The following is a 24547-nucleotide window of genomic DNA, read 5'->3' as shown; positions in this document are numbered from 1 at the left end:
GTAATGAGATATGACTGGACTTCTCTGCTGTTTATCTGAGCACAACTACTTTGAAGCACAAAGCGATCTCTCATTCAAGCCAGACTAACTTGAGAGAAGCTTTAGCCAAATGTAAATTAATCATGCTATCACTATAGTGAGAACAAGATCCAAGGTTCATATTAAAAGAAGAAAAAGCCTATGTTTGATTTTATATGTAAGAACACAGATGTGTACATGTGTTCATGCATACACACCCAGACATATATGTTTAATCTTCAGTCTACTCTCACGGATTCTTAGGTTTTCTCACTGGCAATATTGAGAATACATACATAATATAAAGACCAATGCAGTGTTTCTCTCCTTGTGATAATGAAATCGGAGCAAGAAACGTATTTTGCCATCAAGTGGTATCACCATCTCTCACCACCTCAGGGTGTGAGATGTATTGTTGACTGATGGGATATGTTTTTCACCCAGGTTCCATCCTGCCTTGGAATGGCCAAAAATAATGACACCCACAGATATACGCAAATTCTTTGGCTGGCATAAGGAAAGAAAGGGAAACTGCAGCTATTTTCAATCTCAATCAACATGAAGAACAACTTGAATTTTTTCTCTATGTATTGTGACAAATTATTATCAAAGAATTAATGCAAAAATAAACAATCAGTGTCATAGCACTGAGCAACTTCATCCTGAGCTTTATGTTCTAACAGGGAAGGTGGACTCCAGTGCTGACTCTGGCTGCATGTTAAGGTCCAATACCAGTGAACTTCAAGAGTTTCACCTAGTTATGAAGATAAACTGTGGTGGGTGTGTTACACAACTGTTACTTGCTTTCAGCTGTACAAGAGGAAAATATTCTGTGCCATTAAATTGCTGTAATTTCTTGTGGAAACATACATTCTAGGTAAGACAGAGGTTAAACAGCAAAACTGTATGCAGAAGGTAAGCAGAATAGGACATTTTCTGTTTATGTTGTGAGATACTGCCTTTTACCTAATGAAGCTGATCACACCACTGAGTAAGAGTTAACATTTATATTCACATTATTACACTTCATGCAAGACAAATATATGTAGTGCATATTAATATATTTCATACAGTATAAGCCTAATCATTTTTTTTAATTGCCCCTTCCTAATGCACTGTTTACACTAATATGTTAAAGAGCCTTAAATTAGCACTCTCAGCGTGTGCTTCTGATCTATTCAGAACAGACATTAATGCACTTGATATGTCTATTGTATTCCTCACGGACAATTTACTGTATCTTTTGATGGTCATTGTAACACTTTGCTGTCTTTGTCATTCAAACCTAACAAAAGCATTGAGTATTGTTATTTAATAAAACTCATCCTGCCTGAGAGATGGCACTCTGAAATGCATATTACTAACTGTCATTATTCTTAAAAATCTGATTTCTACAAAAGGAGAATGTCTGACAAAACTGCTGTAGCGAGATCTTGTATAAAGAGTCAGTAACTTCCAAAACCCATATATAAGAGTGGATTTTTTACATTTTCTCCTAGTTTTTGTACATGGAGACTATAAAATCTCTCTCCCCTTACTTTTTTTAAAAAAAACTCACCGATGGAAAATACATTTTACGTACAATTCCACAATGACCAGGTCAGTGGCATCAATGATGAAAGAACAGGCTAAGCCAAGCAGCAGTTCTGATCAAGCTCCTATATGCAGTCAGTAAAGGGAGAAACCTTCAGCAACGCCTCCAACTGCTGTAGAAGTTACTGCTCAAGTCCTTGCACCTCTCCCACTCTATTTCTGCACTATGCCTTGTACTACACCTTGAAGAGATGAGATACAAGCATAGCTTTTCACTGTTCTAGCCATGCAAAAAGTTAAAGAGTCAGGATGAGGGAGGAAATAAAGTAGTTTCAACTGACTGAAAAATTTCAGTTTACTTAAATAATTCCTCTAACGAGCTTGTTCTCACAATACTTAAAAGCTTACAAGTGATGTTTAGCTTTGAAAGTTTTTAAGCAATCTTTTTATATCTTCTGATTTAATTGTATTTTTATGAATAGAATGCCTGTTTATGTTCTGCTGCATATTGGCTAGCGCCTAACCATAAAACTGTTTCCTGGTACGATTATAAATATAGTTTCCTCATTGATACTGCCTTGGTTTTGAGCAACTTATAAAAGAAGGGTGAGGACCCAACCAGTGCTGGAAACAATATGTATCTTTATGTACTTTTACTTCTGGATCTTTAAAAAGAGGAATTATAGAATAGCAAATTACTTACTAGGAATAAAAAAAATACATACAACATCAGGAGCCACCATGAGAAGAAAGGCTGAAAACCTTAGCCTGGTTTATAGGAGACAGCTGTACATAAACTTTAAGTTATGCAGGGTAATGTTCTGGATGCTGCTAGCTACAGCTTTGTACAGATTCTATTTACAGTCAGAAGTGGTAATGAAAAATTAGTCTCACACTGTTCATAAGTCAAAATACAGTCAGCAGACATACAGTCTGTTTTCTTGTTACTGCATGCATTGAAACCAGTATCTGAACAATAGTACCAGAAACAGGTTGCTACCAAAACAGAATATCTTAAAGACCAATATGGGTGAATAATATTTGTCACATAGTGACAAAGAAGATTTCAGTAATGATAGCATTGAAACAGTTGAACTAAGGTCTGCCTAGAGAATGAGGCTATTTTTGTTATCACACAACATTCTGCAGTCATGTAGCATACCCACAGCTTGGTTTGCATTCTCTTTTCCGGAAAGTTGCAGTAATGTTGTAACTGGGACAGGAAACAAACTTGCAAAATGATCCCCTGACTCCATAGAACTTACAGCATGATTAGGAACTAAAAAGCCAAATGTGCCATTTTCAGAAACAAATGAGTTTTTTGACATCCTCAAAATTATAGCCAGAACAATAGTCATCTGTGTTGCTTTAATTTGAAGAAGTAAAAACTAGGTTTAATAGACTCTGAAATCCATTACTAGAATTCAATAAGTGACTTGCCTTGAAACCTAGCGAGAAACTTACAGGGTAAGTAACACATATGCATATTGCTTTCGGTTCCAGAGGGTCTCAGGATATACCAAAACTACAGCCAAGACTTAAGAAAAAGTTGAGGGAACTGCTTTCTAACAGCTACAGGGCTAGTAGCTACCAAAAGGAATTTTCTGATGCCGTAGCAGGTTTCTGTAATTCTAACTGATAACATAAGAGTTTTTAGTAAATTTTTTCTCTGTGTATGCTTTGAAGTAAAACCATCAAATCCACTATTGAACACAGCAGCATCTGAATCAGCATGAGAATTTATCACAGCATCATTTTTTCACACAGCAGTTTCATAAAGAAGGACAGCCAACACAAACAAGAATGTGAAAGTAATCCTAAACCAGCAGACAGTAGTAATTACCCACACCAAATTCCAAACCATCCTGAAAGGCCAAAACCTCTCTCTTTTGGAAAGCAGGGCTGTATAACCTGTGCAGGTCTATGAGTACCAAGATAGTACAGTTGGGCACTGACCCCAGAATGCCCCACCCGACCCCCTCCAGATCCCTGCTGGGAAGCTGATAAAGAAAAGTATCATCATCTCTCAACCTCTGACATTATTAGATCATAGAGCATTTGGGAAAGGGAGACCTTCACAGAAAATCAAGATCTGACCAAACCCAAACCTGTTTTATTTGAAGATTACTATTTGAGATGGCACAGCTACAAGCATATAAGAAACAGCAAGCATTTCAGGATATCGACTCCCATGTTCAAAAAGAGGTGAATATTTGTTTATTTAAATACAATTCTGTTCGAATTCCCTATACTGCTACTATGACATCAAGCTGCTTACAATGATGAGGCCAGGGAATATCTCTTCTGTTCCGATTAATTTTGGGGCTAATTCTCCACCCACAAGAGGGTAGCTTGCAATAGAGTAAAATAATGAAACCATCTGTGGTCTGAGACATTCAAAACTCAAAGACATTTGTTTATTGCATTTCCAAGAGGATGCAAAGGTGGAGACCTCATTTCTCTTCAGAGGTTATTTCTGAAACTACACATTCTAAAACTTAAAACTGAAATATTTCTATCTGAAACAGAAATATATAGGCAAATTTATTACACATTTCTAAGGGCTTGATCAAAAAAAAAAATGTTCTCCCAATGGCTGCTAGGGCATATGAAAGTGCAAGGAAAGCCGTTGGGGCTCTATGGCTGGAAGAGAGATTTGCATATTGAGAGATAGGTGAGGCTCGTTGCAAGCTTTTTGGTAACACCTGCTTTGATTGAAAACAAAACAAAACAAAACAAAATAAAACAAACTTCAGAGTTGGTGATTTCACTCAGATCTTCTTTGGAAATGGTTCCTAAAATAAAATTTCTGGGGAAAATAGAAGAGTAAAAATTATTCCAGGACAATGAGGTTGGGACTGGGGTTTCAACTACCTATGCCTCATTCAGATTAAGGATTTTATCTCTAGGCAAATTCCCTGACAATATATCCTGGGTTATTGTGAAGGAAAGAAGGAAACCAATGGGGTGTAATGAAAGGCAAAGAGGCAGAGACAGTTTGTCTATCTCTTCCTCCAGAAGTGTTACCCAATATAAATAATTTAATATTTGTTAGCACACAAGCTCAAACCTGAGTTCTCTGCATCCTGACTGATCTCATAGAGTCACAAAAATTTATATGAAAATATTTTTTAAACCAGCTAAAATGGAACAAATTCTATCAAGTAAAAAAAAAATCCAAACAAATAAAAAAAATCTACTGTTTGCCACTTGCTAGGAAACATAGCTCTAGTAACCTCTGAACTCATCTGCTTGAATAAAAGGAAAAATATGAACACACTCATCTTCCCCCACCAAAAAGGTTCATGTGTCAGTATAGCTAGGTTTCCTTTGCATTTTCTGAAAAGCTATCTTTTGTATTCCCCACTGCTGGACAAAAATGATTCCAATATCTAGAAGACATTCATTAAAAAGGAGACTGGTTGCAAGCTTACAGCAAATTGAATCTCCTCACTGTCCTATCCAGACAGTGTTTAACTCTATCAGTATTGCTATTTCTTACCCCTATTTTAGTCACTTAAAAAGTCTGTCTTCAAAGATTTGAGCAACACAGCTACAACTGGACACAGTTGTGTTAATGCTGATGTATAAATGAAATCTGCCAAGCAGCAACCTCAAACCAATGGCAAATAGCAAGAAGTCTTATTAATATCAAGTTGTTGTGGGCAGAATGCAGAAAGGGCAAGAATAATAAAGCAAAGCAAAATCCAGAAAATCCTCACCCAGAAGAACTGGCTAGTAAGAACTGTATCTTTGAAGACCATATTATTATGGTCAGGGTCAATATCATTAGCTTAATTACAGTTCTAGATATTTTTCACTTTTTTCTCACCCTCATAATTTTCTTATGCTTAAGAGATTAATTTACTGAAAGATGACATCTTCTGTCTTCAGTACATATCCTGCCACATCACTGCACATATTTCCAGATACACTTGTGAAGACTTATTTTTTAGATTTTCTTAAACTGTGGAAAAGACCTATGGAACTTGCAGAGAGCAAATAATAATGCACCGTTAGACTGAAACTGCCACACTAGGTTACCTTTAACAGACTGCTTCAGCAGAACATTCTGAGCACAAAGTAAGAAGCAAGACAGGCCTAAACTACTTCAGTTGCATTTAGGGTTTGGTGGCTTGCTGGTGTTTGTTTTTTGTCTGCAAAAATATGGGTATTTTCAAACTTCTAATCAGGTGTGTCTCTATCTGTTCAGACACCCTCACTGTGGCCTTTGTCATGTCCATTCTGTCTTTTAAATAATGTAAACTTTTAATAGTTAGGACTGTGCTAGCACAGCACAAACTTTTAAATATGAGGAATTTGAAGGCTGATGCAGACAATAGTAGTGTTCAGATTTTTCTCCTCTCTCAGTTCAGTTCTGCTCATCTGTCTGGAACTTATTTAATAGTACTTGCAGAGAAGCAAAATTTACAACCCAGCTCTCTGAAAAACAAGATTCAACCTTTATAAAAATATGCAAATACAAATATATATTAAAAAATTATAAAATATATAATTCAAAGTTATTGAAAAATAAAACTTAGAAAAGGATACCTCTGGATGTAGCTACAAAAGCTACATACCACTTTCACCACAAGCTATACCACAGGTCTTATCACTGCATTGGGCTATCAAAATATTCATTGTATTTTTAGCAACATATTGTAAAGAATTCCAACAAATGTTCTTCATGTTATTTTGTTTGGCAAGTGACTCTACCCTCTCTCCAACTTGTTGTTAGGACAGCAAATTACCAGACACCCTAAAGAATGCAACAGTCTTGTCAAACCTAGGAAAAAACCACTCTTAACACCAACAGCTTTCCCAACTACCACTCAGTTTCCAGCATTCTCTTCTTTGGCAGTATCTTTGTGAAAGTGGTGGCATCCAAAAGCTAACAGCACACATCCCTTGCCAACATCTTGGCTCCTTGACATACAGGCACTAGAACAAAACATGATAGAAGAACAACCCTCCTGGCACTACCAGTCCACATACTCCTGGCCTGGGACTGAAAACAAACCTCAGAGTGGATATCCCTCAGTCTTCTGACAGAAGTGACTGTCTGGCTCTAATAATAAGAATTGCAAGTTTAGTATGAAAGAATAGGACAGTAGTGCTTTTCCCAGAGAAGCTGAATGGCATGCAATTCCCTCTCATTCTCCTGCACAGCCCCAGAAGTCTTGTATTCTGCTGTCCCACAAACCACAGCACTTTCACCTTGCCAGTTTAACTCCAAAACAGTATTACACAGGGAAGCTGAACAAAGCTAGAAGGTCATCCTCCAACAGATGACATTCAATTATCCTTCTGTCTCTGCTTAAATGAAGGGTTTCAAGGGAACCAAGGCACAGCTTCTATTTTCTGTCCCAACTTGGCAGCAGACAAAGGGATAATACTGGCTTCAGTGACTCCAAATCATGAGAAAGTGTTATGCTCATATTTTAAGCAGAAAGTTTCATGTTTCAGATTTATCTGTTTTATATGTCAGTCCACCTTCTGAAACAGTGGAGTTTGTCAAACGTTACATCTTGACCCACAAGTCTGACCACAAGAAAGCCTATGCAGCTTGTCTGCTGCCTCCTCAAGGCTGTTACTGGCAATAAGATTACTCCTTACTGGAGTTAAGCCTGAGGGCTGGAGAGACTGGACTCACTATAGGGTGTGATGCCCACTATTAAAATACATACTGCTACCTTTCTTCTCCAAATGCTAAATAGTACTTCAAACCAGAATTTTAAAACATGTTGAAGGAGAGTTGACCCTGCCTTCAGCTTCCCAAACCCAGAAACTACAAAAAAATCCTTCAAAATTACAAAGGGTAAGGTAATGCATTTGGCTTTGTTCTAAAAGCAAATAAATTTTCTACAGTTAAATGGTCTAAACTTCAAAACCAATAATTATCCATAGAGAAACTTTTCATATTTATTTATGAGAAAATTTGCTCCTTTGGGCTTTTAAACCACTATTCTACATAATGTAGACATGTATTTAATAGAAAAATAAAATTTCACTCTCAAAATTCCACACAGTTTGGAAAGAAACAGCATCAAAATCTCCAGTCAAAACTGACAACAAGCCTGCATGATCCTTTAAAGAAAAAAAAAATCACTTGCATTAGAGCTTAGAATGATGTTATTTGACTTGTTCTCTCCTCTTACCTCTAAAATACATCTGCTATCTTTAAGTATATGTATCTAGGGTTTATATTACAGGAATATGACTTTTTGTATAACCACCTTTGATGGTTCTCCCACTTTTGGATATTCACACGCAATAGATATGACATATTTCACAAACAGAGAATACTTTGAAGATATACTACATACTACAAAACTATACAACCAACCACAAAGCAGACTGTTTATCCTAATGTTGTAACAGATCCAGAAAATATCCATGTATATGTTAACAGCCCAGCAACACAAAATTACGTCCTGGTCAGAATATGGATCATTTCTGATTTAGAAAATCAAATGAGTTAGTTTCAGCTTGTTTCAGATACACACATTTTCTAAATGAGCTAAAATGAGAAGATACAATGTTATGATGGTGGGTAGTGTCAGTCCTTGGTCATTACAAAGTGATAGTGTGTCTGTCACAATTGTTTGTCTTAGTCTGATAAAATTCATAACATGGCAAAGGTTTACAAGATTTACTAGTACAGCCCAATTGATTAGAAGGATAGTCTCATGAAAATTCAAGAAACCTTTTGTCTAAACAGACTGGAATGGCAAAGCTTGGGTTTGGTTTTCTCTTGTGCTTTTACTATAAAAGAATCCTTGAAAGGAACATTTACACTAACATCTCTCTCAAAGGAATATCAAGTGTCACTAGCCATGATGCATTAACATGTTCAAAGACTGCTCTGAGCTGATGCTAAAAAATTATTTTAAATTAACATTTTTATTTTATAAAGCACATATGAAAAGTAAAAAAACCTGGTAGCTCAGTCACAGAGTTTTAACATGTGTCAATTTGCTTTTGCCTGAGATGAAAGAAAACTGGTAGCATTGGAAGACTTTAATAAAAATAAAGTTATTTGGAATCTTGTTTTCTTACTCCCACTTCCTTACCCATCCACACTTAAAAAATTCTAAAAACCATGAGATGAAAGAAATACTCCTTAGATAAAATTAATGTTGGTGAAACAGCAGTTAAGGCACTGCCAGTTTAGAGGAACAAAAGTATCACAATTTATCCTGATTATACTTACCAATGCAAGATAGGTTGCTGACCAATTAAACTCTCTTTAGCTATTATCAGTAGTATCATTGCTCTCAAATAATGTTAGATGCACATGTTCTGGAACTTATATTTACCTGGTGGATTCTTGGCAGGATCATTGTGGCTTGGACTTCCTGGTTGTCCAGAATCTATAAAGAAATTAAAGAAATGTTTTAATAATTTGTTTTGCAAGTATCACGCAATCTTTTAATACCCACTATTAACTATTAAACTAATGTTTTACTTTATTCTTTAAAGGTCATTTCCCTGACGTTCTATGTGAAGCATTATTGAACAAACACTCTATCTGCAACCTATATTATGCAGAAACATTGTGAAAGATGCAATGATCTTAATAAGCGGAACTTGTAGATCACTGAGTAAGAACAAGAGAGTCATTCGGTTAAATACTAAAGTTGTAAACACATTTACAAGGGTACCTTTTCATTCCCTTTCCCTCCATCCCCCAAATATAATATTGCATAATGAGTAAAGCAGAGGTAACTTCTTCTCAGGCAATGACCAGAAAGACACACTGGATCAAGCAACTAGTGGTGCTTGCAGAGATGAGGCCTGTTGCTTTAGCTTTTCCTTAAAGAACAAAGGCCTACATTGCTTCCACAGACTCATGACTGCAATCAGGATATGACAGTCTGTTTAAATACAATATGGTCTTTGTGTTCCTAGCCTGTGAGAATTGCTGTTGTGAAATTGAGATTATGTAACGTAAAAACTAACAAAACTCAAACACTGTAGACTTCAAACTGTTTTCTTGTGCACCTATATGCACCTACTGAATCAAAAGTAGAATGTAATTTCATGTTAATACACTAAATAATAAATTATATCCTTATTAATAAAACCACTTTATTTTAAAAACACCTACTTTTCACTGTATTCCCACATCAATAATACAACAAAACCCTGCTCCAATGCTAGAAATTAAAAAAGATATAAAAAACAAAAAATGCAGAGAGGAAGAAAATAAATGAAGCACCACCATTTTTTCCCACATACAGGATGTTTCGGAGCTGTTTTAGAGTCTGAATAAAAATACCAATTTTCTTAAATGTAGTAGTGTTATTGATAGCATAAGACCACCAAAAGATTTCATCATAACACCATAGAAACTGCTACCACCAAATGAATTCCAGATGGATGTAGAGCTGTTGAATGCATTGCTGCTTACAGTGCCCAAATTAAAGAATTAAAAATATAAAAAAGAAAAAAAGTTTATATCAACAAATATTTTTCCTTCAATTATCATTACTTGTTCTTATAGCTGATGTACTCTCATAATAGAATGAGAGATTCCCTCTACCTGCTACAAGAAGTTCACTGAATTCTGTTGCCACCTGTTAAGCAGCTTCATAAACACGGCTTGACTCGCTTGTCTATCAAACACTTTATGTTAACACAAGCTTGATTCTACAGAATATTTTAACTGAGATGGAAATACTTTTCACAGCTCAGGTTCTACTAAGCTGGTCTGAATGGCAGTCATCGCAAAATATATACATCTGGTTAGCTACTTGAGTACTGGAATTCCAAGGCACACGTGAAACTCAGTTCCAATGGTGTTAAAAAACACAACTAACTTTCCCAATACTGGATTAAATCATTATTGTACACAATAAAGTGCACATTGAACAGGGAATTTCCCATGAAATTTCATCTATCTTCTTCAGCCTTGGGCAGGAAACATGAAGGGCAGGACTATGAGTTGGATTCTGCCCTTACCATGGTTTGGCACCTGGGTACTCTTAGGAGTCCTTAAGAGTAAAGTCCCTAAGTCCCCATTGTGCAGCACAGTATGCAGCCATTCAGTATGTCTGGTTCTTTGCATTGTATGATACTTACCTTAAAATAATTAAATCAAGTTAATTTGAAAACTTAATCAGCTACAAGAAATGCTAAAAGTCTAATGTTTCTCCATATATGAACCAATGTGTGGAGAATCATCCTTTTTCCTGTGTGAATTAGATATTCTTCTAATAGATATTATTTGAGTCTGCAAACCATACACACCACTATTTAAATTCAAATTAAACAAGAGGATTAATTTTACACAGCAACAGTCTGAGTGTAAAACTGCAGATGTGTGGCTAAATGAACTGACAATTTGGTAGTAGATAAACACAATAAAGCTTGAACAACATAGCTTCAGGATCACAGAGATTTGAAACTGAATTAATGAGACCTACCAGAATATAACTTTTGAAGACTTCTCCTGTAAAAATTCACTTAAAAGAAGCACAAAGTGAAGCAATTTTTCAGATCTTGCACAGCAATTTGCCTTTACCTCTAGTTTCTGGATTCAGATTTAAAGATTAATGGCAGTTTGAACAATTGTTATTATAGTAGGAAATTTAGCAAAGAATTTTCTAATTACAGGGATAAGCATTGGCTATTTATTATAATTTTCCAGTCAGACTTAGCCTTGGGTTTTGGTAGCTACTCAGTAATCATGACTTTTACGTATTGATTCTCAATCTGTGTTTTTTGAGATCTCAATGAGATTTTGAGAAAGCAAAGGATTACTGAAGAAGAATATGAGAAGAAACTTATCTAAGCCTTCACTAAATACAGATGAAAAATCAAAGACTTTTATTCTGTATGAGAGCATCAAGCTATGGAACTGCACTTAAAACACAGAGAGCCATCTGATTGTCAAGATGAAAGACACAAACTTCAGATGGCCTGTGATGATTCAATTCTCTTACTAATGTCAGTAATTACAAAGTACTCTTCTGTTTTGATTGGATACTAATAGTTTTGCAAAGTACAAAAGAATCATGGTCATCATAGGATTAAATTATATGAATAACTTCATATAAACAGAACACTGAACAAACAGATACATTGGAGCAATGCTCTTCTAAAAAAGGGACTACGAGGTATTTTTGGGAAGCCACAGAAGTAAAAGACTAAACAAACAAACAAACAAACAAACAAAAACCCAGAAAAACAAAACAAACAAACAAAAAACCAAACAAACAAAAAAAAACCACCACCCAACAAACCAACAACCAAAATCAGAAGAAATCAAACCACCAAAACTCAAGCAACTTCATAAGCTAGAAGCTGGATGAAAAGATACACAAGAAGCAAATCAAATCCCATCATGTTTACCCAATGAAACTGAATTTTTTGTCATTTCCATTTAGATAGCTCCCAACTGTAAGCTCCCTTCGTTTCATTTTCGCTGTTTTTGTAGTGGTTGATAGGGAGCAAAAGGTCTCCTACACATACCATTTCCCGAAAATGGATTTCATGTGCACCTCAGAGCTACAGTAGCACATCTTCTACTCTGCTCTTCTTGGTGCTGACTGATAAAACTTATTTTTATAAGCTATTGCCCTATGGATGAACAATTTATATGAAACAGGTTCAAGCCAGACTTTACTTTTAACAGATCATGTAACCCTGATGCACTGTATGTATAACTTATCATGATTTAGCATGGCTATCTGCAAGACATTCAAACTCTATATCAAATTACTCTTGCTTCTAGGAGACTGTATGACAGGATGAGACAAGATGTTGACATATACTTAATACTTAATTTTTTTCCTATGTTTTCATTTCCAGGGGTTCATCACAATGAGCATCTGTGAGTGCAGGCAACTCTTAGTGCAGCCAGAGTTAAGACAAACTGACTGCTGAGGCCTGCTTCAAGTGAGAAAATAAGCTTCCATTTTCCCTGTGGTACACTAGGAAAAATCCTGGCTTTATTATACCTGGCAGAGGAAAATTTAAAAAGCTGTATCCATAAAAACCATATAGCAAAGGATGACATCCTCTCTCCCTTTGAACCATATTGTCTTTGACAAGCAGGAAGGACAAGCAGGAAGGACCCATGCCAGCAAAGCCAGGCAAGTCACATTGTTGTTCACCAGCATCCTGGAGGATTTTTAGTACTGCTCATCTCAGTAACCTAACCTTTCACTTTTCAGCTGATATGATACTCTCTTTAAAAAGTAAGCTGCTATACCTTCCTTATGCCCTATCTTGTACAAGAAATTCTGGTTTTAAGGATCTCTGTTAGAGCATAATATCAAAGGCTTTGAAACAAGTAGCAGCAGAATCTGTTAAAATCTAAAAATATTTTCTAAATCCATATTTTAGGGAAATAAGTAGATTGTCCACAGGCATCACACTAATGAAATGAACTTTCTCAGTGGTTTCAGTGAACACATTTCAATTTGCCACAGGCTATGAGGACAGCCTTTAATCAGCCTCAGCTGATGTAAGCTGATAGACACTAATTTAATCATTCACCAACAGGTAAATACATCCTTGCTCTTTGATAGTCTCTGATTTTGGTATGAGGGATAAGGGACCATAGAGATGTGGCCATCATCAAACCATGTATGACGTTGCTCAAACTTTCACATTCATATACAGCACTTGACTTGACAGCTGACAGAGTCACTATCATGAACAAGAATCAGAACTACCTTCCAGACTATCAGGATTACTTTGCCATCTGACATCACTTGACACAAATGGTTGTACCCCTGAAAATCACAAGATCACAGGTTACCATAGCGTCGTAGAGACCTCAGGATGTCTTCCATCACAGCCCCTGTCTAATCAGTGCTTGATCTCTCAAAGACTCTCAGAACATCCATAGCAAAGAAAAGTAAGACATCTTCCTCTTCTCCAAAGCAAATAACATGAGCCGCAAAAATCCATAAAACAAAGAGATAAATTATTTCATCCCTGTACTTTAAATCATTATCTTGAGTTATTATTACTCTAATTTTACTACATAACTACCTTTTACTGCCTATACTATTTTACCTTGACAAAGCAACTGATTGGTTTGACAAACTTCCCAAAGAATTGTAACAATTGTATTTTGCAAAATCAATGTCTTTCTTTGTGTAGTCTTTCTCTATCTGACAATAGAGACCATCTGTACCATTTTAGTAGTATTATTCACACCAATTCTTCTGATAGGACAGCTAAAAGTGGTTTAATGCATTATCCACTGAAAAGTGGATAATATCCACTGAAAGGCTGGTTAAACATGGAAATGCTAGTGTCACCATTGTTTTCATAAGTGTGTAAACTTGACAGGGGATTTATTTTTCACATCTTCATACATCACTACACTTAATTCAAATACTTCTCCAGAAAATTTTGGCTCTCTTAGGTCCTCTGATAAAATGTTCACCACAACCAATTTGTTTGGTAGAACACAAGTCCTGTGAGGAGTTCTGAGGGACCTGACATTGTGTAGCCTGGAGAAAAGGAGGCTGAACATTACTGCCCTCTACAGGAGGTTGATAGGAGGTTGTAACCAGGTGAGGTCTGTCTCTTCTCCCAAGTACCAAGTGATAAAACAAGAGGAAACAGCCTCAAGTTGCATCAAGGGCAGTTTTGTTTTGGCACTAGGAAAAAATTGTTCACCAAAATGGTGGCCAGCCATGGGAATCAGCTACCCAGGGAAGTCAGGAAGTCACCTTCCTTGGAGGCATTTCACAGACCTATAAATGTGACAGTTAGGAACATAGTTTAATGATGGACTTGGCAATGTTAGGTTTACAGTTGGACTTCAAGATTTTAAAGGTCTTTTTCAACCTAAAGGAACCCATGATTATATGTCCCTGAAGAGATATGGTATGCAGCACAGCTCACAGAAGGAGGAAGCAGCACCTTAAAAAGCAAGTAGGGCTTCACTATGAGAAAAACATGTTTGCCCTTGCATCTTTCCCAACAGTATATACTTGTTAGCAATATGTGTTCATGACACGCAGACTGAAATGTCCACAAGACTGAATCAGTGATTTCTTTTAAAAATGTTGTTCTGCTACCCTTATTATCCAAGAACGTCCTCTGTGTTTACAAGACAGCTCTGCTATTGCACTGGGTAACTACAGAAAGAGCTAGTTCTATATGTTTTTATTGTGCTTCATAGTCATACAACTGGTGGTAGATGAGCAGCATAGAGAAGTGACCCAGAAGGCATGACTGGGACCACTCAGGAGACCAGTACAACAGCAGGAGCTACCCAAAAGGCTGGATGTGGTGAACCTTTGCAGCCAGGCGTCATCAGCGCCCATGTGTCACACCAGGAGCTGTAAGAGTGAGTGCAAGTGTTAGGTTCTTGAAGTCTAAAGAATGCTGCTGTCTAACCTTCACCTTCCTGAAAAAGGCAGCAAAGAACAGAGCTGACTGCTCATCCCAGACAGCCAAGCTGTCTGTGGGTGTTGGTACCTAGGCTTTAGCCTAAGCAAGCAAGTCACTTCACAAAGCCTTCAGGGCTCAGGCCATGGAGGCACTTCTGCTGGAAGCTGGTCAGGACAGCCAGCAGAAGCTAGGCTCAGTTTTAATTTCAGTTTAAAATTGTTTGCTTGGGACTGGGACACAGCAAAAGCTATTAAGCCAAAGGCTGATCCATTTCACCACATGCATCCATGCCCTCCCACCCCAGAGAAGCTGACCTATGGCTGGGTGAAACCCCATGTCTCTGCCACTGGAGGAGCATCCCCATCCCTGGGCTTGTCAAGGCAATACTGATGCCACGTGGGCTGGCAGTGAGATGGGCTGGGGCATCAGAGCCCAATGGGTCATAGCAGGCTCCCTGCTTCACCTCCTCTTTTATCAGCAGATCTGCCTCTGCCAAGTCACCCAACCAGCCATTGTCAAGACAGTTAACTTTCCTTCAGAGTATTTTAATTAGGTAAATAAAAAATGGTAATTAAATAAATATTATGTAATGTGTTTCTGATTTGTAAGCTCATTTAAATTAATTAACTGACTCAATCCTTGTTTAGTTTTTAAACTGCCCTAGTTAAGAAATGGAGTAAATTCAGTTTTTATATAGTAGAAAGAAATTCAAGCACCTAGAAACACTTAAAAGAATGAAAATATCAATATGCATAGTAAGATTTTCAGCTTTATATCCCATGCATAGATATATCTTTTTAATTTAAATTACTTTATACACTTATTTATTCAAAATGTTTCTTAAACAATTTATAAAGATGTCATATTGCTCATATTGAAAACTGAACAAATTTCCCCAGCTGTGTTATAAGTTGTGCATGGAATATACACATATCCATATATGCACACACACACAGACATAGTTTTAAGTTAGAAAAAGGGTTACATTTTTTCATGGCCTGAAACAAATATTTCCCATACCTCATAATATTAGTTGAGCTCTTTCTTGACATGTACATTAAGAAGAGATTTACCTAGGTATCAAGCCACATGTGGATGAATGTGAAAGAATGACATTTCTTTCCAAAAGTTGTTGAACTCAGTAGGAAATGATGAGATATGAATGCCTAATTTTCTCCATCTGGAGGATACTGTGGATACTTCTATAGTCAGAAATATTCAGACATCAGTTTTGGAAACCAAGAAGACCTTTTACATTAAGGTATGTTTCATAAAGGGCTTTTTTTACTAATTCTTCAGAAAATCAAACGTGAAATGTAGAACACTGAAAGATTTATTGTGAAGTTTAGAGAAAGAAGAAATTATATTATAGACTATATTAATTTAAAAGTTCATATTTGCAAGCAAATAATAGGAATTTCCTTGCATATACCTTCAGCTAAAAAATAAACCGTCCTCTTTATTCTGTTTTGTAAGACAGAGTTGACCCTGATGTATATGTAATGTATATTGCTGAGATTGTTACAGAATCACAGAATCAATTAGGTTGGAATAGACCTCTGAGATTATTGAGTCCAACCTATGATCGAATTCCACCTTGTTAGCCAGGCATGGCACTAAGAGACAGATCCAGTCTTTTCTTAAACAATCTCCAGGGATGGTGACACCACCACCTCCCTGGGCAGCCCATTACAGTTTCTAGACGCTTTCTGTGAAGAAATTCTTCCTGACATCCAATCAGAACCTGCTGCACGGATTCTGGTTTCAGGAAAGCTAATGTAGATTCTACCACTGAGTCCCATGCAATCAGGATTTCATTTTTTGTTGAACTGTAGAGCACTAAAGCAAAAAGAGTTCAGGGAGATAAAATTCACATTTCCACTACATAAAACAACATTTTTAGGCCAGGGATGAGGATGACAGGAGTAAGAAAAAATCAGTTTTGTTAATATGAGTCACAGAAAAAGGTTGTTAAAATCAATGAAAAGTTGCTCCAGCAAGTTTTGGATGAGGTATTTTATGGTAAATTACAGTTTAAAAGAAAAAAAAAAAAACTATACTTCAGCAAATACTGTAGGACAGATTTGCATTTTTTTTCTTCCAAGTGCACTGCACTGTCCACTAAATCATACAGTAATAAAAGACAGATTCCTCAGCAGTTCAGACATTTACAATCGTATGCTACTTAACTTACTTCTAAGAGACATGGGGTATAAGGAACGCCGCAGTTCTGTGGATCCTCAAGTAACACATTTTTTTATCAGAGATCTTTGTGAAAAAAAAGTCTCAAATGGAAGTATATACACATGTTCTTTATAAGGTGGGTTTAATTTCATCTGCTGCAATCTGAAAGTTCATAGACAAAATATGTACCACTGTGCCTAACCATATTCAAACACACACACAGACACACACACAATTAAAACAAACTAACCATGACAGTAGAAAGATTAAATCTATTAATGGGTACTAAATAGGTAATATACAATAACTGGCTGAGAAAAATCACCCCAGCACTTAATGCCAGTGGTTCAAAGCTTCATTTTAATTGCATGTGTGCTCACAGGCACCATGTTTACACACAAGTTCCTAAAAAATTATGAGTAAGTACTGAAGCAATAGTGATAAAAAATTATGACGTACGAATTAGTTTTCCCTCTACTTTGACCTTTTACAGTAGATAAAAACTAGAAGCAGCTAGTCAAATGGTGTGCCCCAGCAGAATTTAAAATGTAGAACTGACTAAAGCATACAAATGTATGACCAACTCAGTTTTGAGTTTGTGCAGTGGCGTTCTGCAAATAAATGCAAGGAATTATTTTCAAAGCATGTAACTTACAAAGAAAAAAGTTATCTTGTTTTAAACCATGTAAATCATGACTTTCAAGATTAATACAAAGCAATTTTAAAGAGCATTTTTCCCATAGGTTCCTCACCTCCCTTCTAGCAACAGTACTGCTGTTGCAGTCATATTGGTCAAAAGCTATTTAAAAATTATTAAAAGTATTAAAAATTATTAAAGTATGAAATATTTGATCATATTCATTTGTGCCTGCCCAACATAACTCTGTAGTTTTGTGGCTAATATCACATGCAGCATTTGTTTTGAAATTCTATAGTTTTCACTGGATATTACATGTCACTTTTAAGCTCCCTAATTTCTAATTTCCCTAACTTTCTAATAATCTATGTAGGTAAAGTTCCCTGACAGGGACTATTGTACCTGATAGGTATAATACCAGCTGCAGTTTTGCAAGATAGTAAAATATGCTTGCCCATTTAGTATACAGCAGAGGCTGCTTTTGCTCTTTCAATTTTGTTTTATTTACAGAAGTTGGCACATGTTCTTGCAGTACCTAAGGGTATTATATACTTGAAAAAAGGATACTACTTTTTATCTAAAAGAACACAGATGGCTCAAATTCCAAGGCTTTCATTTTTATTGCTTACTAGTTGTTGGGTTTTTTTTGCATGAGTAAAAATTGAGTGTTAATTAAGGGGGGGTCAGTGGGGAGAATGAGGGAGAACAAAAACCCTGACTCAAAATTCTTGCTGCACCTGGTAATTTGCCAGTGCCTTGAATACTCTTTAACCATCCGCTGTTACTAAGGCTTATTTTCATACCATTACTCTATCATAGCAGGACCTTGAGAAAGTTATCAAGCCTGGTTTGGTCTGCTGCTATAAAAAAAAGTCTTTGGAGTTAAAAAAACTTTGTACGTGTTTACTGAAAATATATCAGAAACTCAAGTTTCAGTCTGTGTATAAAGCAAAAGGAGTTGTACCACCCAACAGCTCCAAGACATGAAGCCAGAATAAGTAACCTTAGGTATTCAAAATCTACTATAACTGCAGATTTAAATTCTTATTAAAGGCCCTTTAATGCTAAAAAAAAAAAACAAACCTTTCTGCTAGCTAAATATATAAAATAAAATTCAATCCAAACCAAACTTTCCATTTTAATAACCCTCTATATTCTGTATCTGTGCATATGTGTGTGTGTGCAGAACCTAGAAATTCATATAGATCCCAGTTTATCTTACTTATAGCCAATGTTTTGGGCTTTGAGAAGGGGGAGTCTAATGAGTTAAATATGTTGACTGTCTTGTACACTATTGAAAGAACAGAAATAAATGTTAACAACAGCATTTTCACGACAGCATTTCTTATAGAAATATTTGAGATTTTTAAAAAACTTCAGAGCAAAAAATAGCAACTTCATACTTGCACTGCCCTTCTTCTGTAAACAATACTAATCATTTTCCCTATTGTGCACCCACATAGCAGGTTCAAGATTCATTTTAATACCTTATGTGTATTCAAGCCCCTTGGCAGCTCTGTTTTCCTGAACAAATGGGTTAAAAACACGTGACCTGAAGGAGTTAGAGACATAATGTACTGCACAATAGTTCAGTTGTATGCACTGAAATTATGGCAGACCTTTTTATGACTGATTTCAAGCATGTGACAATACTCTAATGGAAACCAAAAACTCATTTTGCTTTACCTTCCTCCCTTCTGCCTGTCTTTCCCTGCTCCACAAAAATACACCACACACCTTGTGTGATTCTGAAATGAGAACATTATTACAGCTCCCTTTTCAGCCCAGCCTTCTTTTGGTGTGGTTGTTACTAACACTCCAGAGCAGTGTAAACTCAATATGTCTGTGCTACTTGAGCAACTTAAAGCAAATTCAGAAAAGTGCACAATGTCAAGTCTAGAATCTGCCTAATTTTGAGCAGTTTAGGTTTCCATGTAGTTGCTAGAATTTGTATTGATATGCAGATGAGACCAATTGGCTAGTTTGACATTAAATTTTACACTTACAAACAGTTGTATTAAGAAAATCTCCAAAGTCCCAAAAAATCTTTTATCCTTTCAAGTAGTTTTCCAGGAGGTGTTGTACCTCTGAATAACAATTGTATCCCTTTTAAAGCCAACTTAAAAGTGAAGCATGAACAACAATGGAGCCTTTTCAGGACAGCAGTATGATATCAGTAATGGCAAGAACATGAGAAAATACAATTCTCACGTGAAATTCACCTTGGCCTAGGGCTGTGTTTCTCCACCCAGTGGGTGTGACTGACAGGCAAGCATTGAAGAGAGCCCACTAGTAAGTCACACATCGGACTTGTAATAACAAACCAAGAAAAACAAAGCAAACCAAAAAAAAAAAAAAAAAAAAAAAAAAAAAAAGGGCACTGATCCCAGGACACAGCACAGTTAAGTCTGCTGGTCAGAATTCCTCCCAGATTGCTTCCCCCTCTGCCACCACCTCCACAAAAGTGTGAAGCTGCCCCACAGCAATAAACACTTCTCATAGGATGTTATTCTGTTCAATGGCACACATTCATTTCCACATGTGGAAAAACTACGGTGTGTGACCTGCCTGCAGTAGAGCAAACCAACATCAGTATTGGTAACAGAAGCACTCTACCAGCAGCAAAACAATCTCCAGAAACTAAGCATAGACCAGCACACTGTTTGGCCAACTTTTCTAAAGTGATTTTGGCATGACTCTTCCTACATACACAATAGCTAAAATTAAAGCTGTGTAACAACATTAAAGCACATTCCATATCAAGTCAGTTTGTCTGCTCTAAGTCTAAAGCCCTGTGTCCCCCCAGGAAAGACTAGGAATATTGTATGGACCCCTTCTTCTATTTTAATCAAATGAACAATGAAATCACTTCCATACGCATAGCTAATGATAACAGCATGATGTAAGTGTTCAGAAGATGGAAGCAGTACATGAAGACAGATAGCCATGACAATAAGAATAAAACTAAAGTTTTATACCAAGTTTAGTCTAGCAGTTACCACAGTCTGTTAGACAGTATGTGACTGTATATAGGAGACAGCCCAGAAAACACCACTCTAGGAAGACTGTTAAGCTTGCAAACCCACAGTGTTTTTCATATAACACTTGGCTCAGTCACAGCAAGTGCAGGTATCTTTGCACGGTTCTCACCTACACCATTTCAAACAACACACCACAGCCTAACATTAAGTTCATGTAGAATATGGGCAATCACATGAGAATCTGTCTGCAAAGGTATATGTCAACACCAAAAGGATAGATGCCTTTCCAAATGTATTAGCATAAGTCTATTTTAATAAGCAGCAGATGGAAAAAAATGTAATTAGTGTGTTGCAGCATTACCAAAAAAAATACAAAAACACTAAACTAAACATACATAGAAACATTCATGTCAAAAAATGACAGTTAATAAGTTATAAGGCATGAAAAAAGAAGTGCACTGATTTTAGGGCAGAACAAGGTAAATTCTCTGGACTGTATCTTTTCATGAGATTATTAGGGAAGAGATACAGAAAACTGACATATATTTGCACATGTGCAGCTGTCCACAACCAATATTTGACCCTAGAAAGGGCACAGTTAGCCCATTAAAGACTTTGGCAGCTCCATTTACCCAGGATCTAGGTCTATAATTAACTTTAGGCATATTGTATTGTTAAAGATTTACTGTATTGTTAAATTGTAAAAGATTTACTCTAAGATAACTGGCAACTACCTATATTCTTTTCCCTCTTTGCATTGTCTCTCTACCTTCCTTCTGGCACTGCTACATGCCTTGGAATACTCTTCAATCCTGCAATTTTTCCAGTGTCTAGGAAAAAAAATTTTAGTTAAACAATGTAAAACCACTAAGAGTTGTACAGGTTTCTTGCCTGTCTGAATAAGAGGCAATCCAATGCTGCTTATTATGAAATTATTATTATCATGCCTATTGCTGAAGGCGTCCTTGTGTTTTGTTTTATTTTGCTTCTCGACATTATTTTAAAGAAACACCTTCTCTTTAAGGGTGTGTAGGGTCAGGGAGAGGCTTAGAGGATGATGAGTAAAGTTTCCTTTGAAGACTGACTGTAATAGTAAGCTGTGCTTTGCAACCTGGGCCTTGATGAATCATCTGAACAGAAGGCTTACCCTACAAGTATGGAACTTTAAAACTCATGGTCAACAGTCATTCTGCATTTAAGGCTACTATTATCAGTCTTAGTGTTTAGGTTAAAACTTGGAGGTTAAAACAATGGATTAATATATTTATCATGGTAGATATGTTTTTCTGCTTCTATGTCACAAGGTAAAGAGAGGCTGAACCACAAGCAGGAAATCTAATATTATTCTAGAGAAAATATACAAAACCATATAGTTCAGGAGTTTTCAGATTTATGTTGATGAAGTTTCTTTAAGCTGCATACTTATTATTAGAATTTTCCAATTATAAATATTACAGAAAGGCAAATTCTCTTAGTGGTTGCAGCAGGGTCACAGATATTAATGCAGCTGCAGATCCAACTGCAGAGATCTGTAGTACTAAACTCCAAAGGAACTTGACTCCTAAATATAGTAAAACAGCAAGAGTAAGCAAAATCAAGTTGGGCGAGGAAGGAGAGAGACATAAATTCACAAAACCAAAAGGTAAATTATATATCTTAAGCACTTAGAATTTCTTAAGAAGAATTTTAAGAAAGGTTCAGTGCTCCCTGCTACCATGAGCACTTTTTAGAGCTATACGCTCTTCTGCAAAAACATAGCCTGTCTCAGCTATGTGGTGTGTACTTTCCATTTAGCCAAATACAGAATAGAAGGGAAATACAAATGTTGGCATAGGTGATTTCAAGCCTTAGTTGTTTGACCTTTTTGTATAAGCTTTTGGCATCTGTGACTTGGCAGGCAGAATGCAGGCCAAGCCAGAACAAAGAGGAAGACAGGAAGCAGAAAGCTGGCCATGTCTCCTTGGCAGTCAGCATTGCAACAGGGTGAAAAACCATGTTGTTGCCAAACCAGAAACAGTAGGGGAAGCCCAGATAGTTGGCAAGTCACATACGGCTGTATTGTACATCCTAAATACTAAATGCTTGATAAACTGAAGTGCTATACTGGAGGCTAATCTACTTAAATTCTCTTCTGCTCTACAGGGGAATACTTCATTTGCCCTTGTTTATGCATTTTCTGACACAGCATCATTACTATCATCTATGGGCTGGCAGGGTAAAATCTTGCTGCCACTGTATGAGCATGAGCTTTCAGCACCTTTCTAAAGAATCCACTAAGACACTGCTACAGCATGGAATCCCCTCCACACACATCCCTGTTTTACCTCCAACCCCCACTCCTGAGGATCCAAACTTTAAAGTACCCTCAGGATGCATTGGCAGCAGATTGCCAGTTGTGGCAAACTGCATTTACCACTTTGAAAATAGTTTTTTAATTCTTGCCATATCAGCTGAACAGTATTATTTCACGTCCAGTATTTGCCCAAACATTATGCAAACATTCAGCTTCAAACCTAAGATGAGAAAATGGCTTTGGTTTTGCATACTCCCAAACACCTGAACAAAGGGAGGTAGTTTTGGACTTTTCTGTGGGTACAGTCCCCATCCTGGGCACAGAATTGGGAAGGTCAATTCCAGCCCTGTGCTCCACAGATTGCTGTAGGCTGTTGCAACCTGAAGGCAGTGCAGCAGCGGTGCTCACTGCCTTAAAGGAAGAGGTGGGAATGTTGTCAACATGTGCAGAAGGAGGAATACTATAGATGTTTCCTCCATTGGTTAGTCAAGGTTTCTTGCACTTACAGTGGACCACAAATTTTAAAGGGGACATGGCAGAGTGTGGCACATGCTGCTCAGCTCCCCAGGAAGGTCTGGTCACCTGCTAGACACAGAGATTTTCTTCCACATACGAGATCCTCAGCAGCTGTAGAGGGACTCTGCTCTCGCAGAGTGGTACAAAATCACCTCTTGCCAACCCCAGCTGTTTAGGAGGCTTATTCATAGAGAAAAAATACAAGGGCTATTTTGTCCCCAAATATCACTCATGGTTCAATAAAGCCTTGGGAAGGGAAGCAACAGGGGGGATTGCATTTTATACAGATCTTTATTTACCAATAATCCATTAAAATACTGGTGTCAAAGATGACTGATGAACAATCTCTTTGTAGGTGCAGAATGCATTTCTCACTGCCTTTCAGATCTTTCATTCCTGTAGCTAGGCTTTTACTATCTTGATTACATGTTATTTTAATACCAATGAATTACAAAGCATAATTTTTTAAATGTTGATTCTGCCTCTGGGCCATAACCAGCATTCTCACATACTCCCATGGCCAAATAAAGGAGAAAATAAACATCCCACTCACCACAGTGCTTTGCCACCAAACTGAATTTTTATTGTTAACAAAAAGGCCAAAATGTATTAAAAAGTTTCATACCACTCCCAAAAGCACTCTGATCTGTACTGTAATTATACTCCAATTACAGCAACAATGCTGAACAACTGTTTTCCTAATAAAGCAGAGAGCACTTGACAAAAACAGATAATTCCAATTTATCAGCAAAATTAATTGGTTGATTGGTTGATTGGTTGATTGATTGATTGACTGATAGAAAGTAAGACAAATATAAAGTGAAAGTAATGATCACTTCCTACAATAGGAGTGTAAGAAAATGTCTTGTGATCATGCAGGACAAGTTATTCTGGATTCCTGCAGTAGTCAATTGTATAGGATCCCACATAAAAACTATATTCCCCTTCCTCACAGCTAATCTTTATAGCTCAGCAGGTTGCAGAGATAGAATTAACTCTACAACTAGGTCCTAGTTTATG

General features: G+C 36.8%; 1 protein-coding gene across 8 annotated transcripts in view; it reads right to left on the bottom strand.

Moving 5' to 3' along the window:
• NFIB (nuclear factor I B) overlaps positions 1-24547 on the bottom strand; it is a 189739-nt gene that overhangs the window by 82635 nt on the left and 82557 nt on the right. For 7 of the 8 annotated variants that reach the window (XM_053932902.1, XM_053932903.1, XM_053932905.1 and 4 more), the window contains exon 3: positions 8874-8927. The exons of the other annotated variant lie outside the window; for it this stretch is intronic. In XM_053932902.1, the coding sequence (XP_053788877.1) occupies positions 8874-8927 (54 nt within the window). The remainder of the gene's footprint in view (positions 1-8873; positions 8928-24547) is intronic. 8 annotated transcript variants of the gene reach the window in all.

This window comes from Vidua chalybeata, chromosome Z (genome assembly GCF_026979565.1).
Source record: "Vidua chalybeata isolate OUT-0048 chromosome Z, bVidCha1 merged haplotype, whole genome shotgun sequence".
Lineage (NCBI taxonomy): Eukaryota > Metazoa > Chordata > Aves > Passeriformes > Viduidae > Vidua > Vidua chalybeata.
Note: the sequence above shows the minus strand (reverse complement) of the source record. Positions and strands in the feature narration are given on the sequence as shown.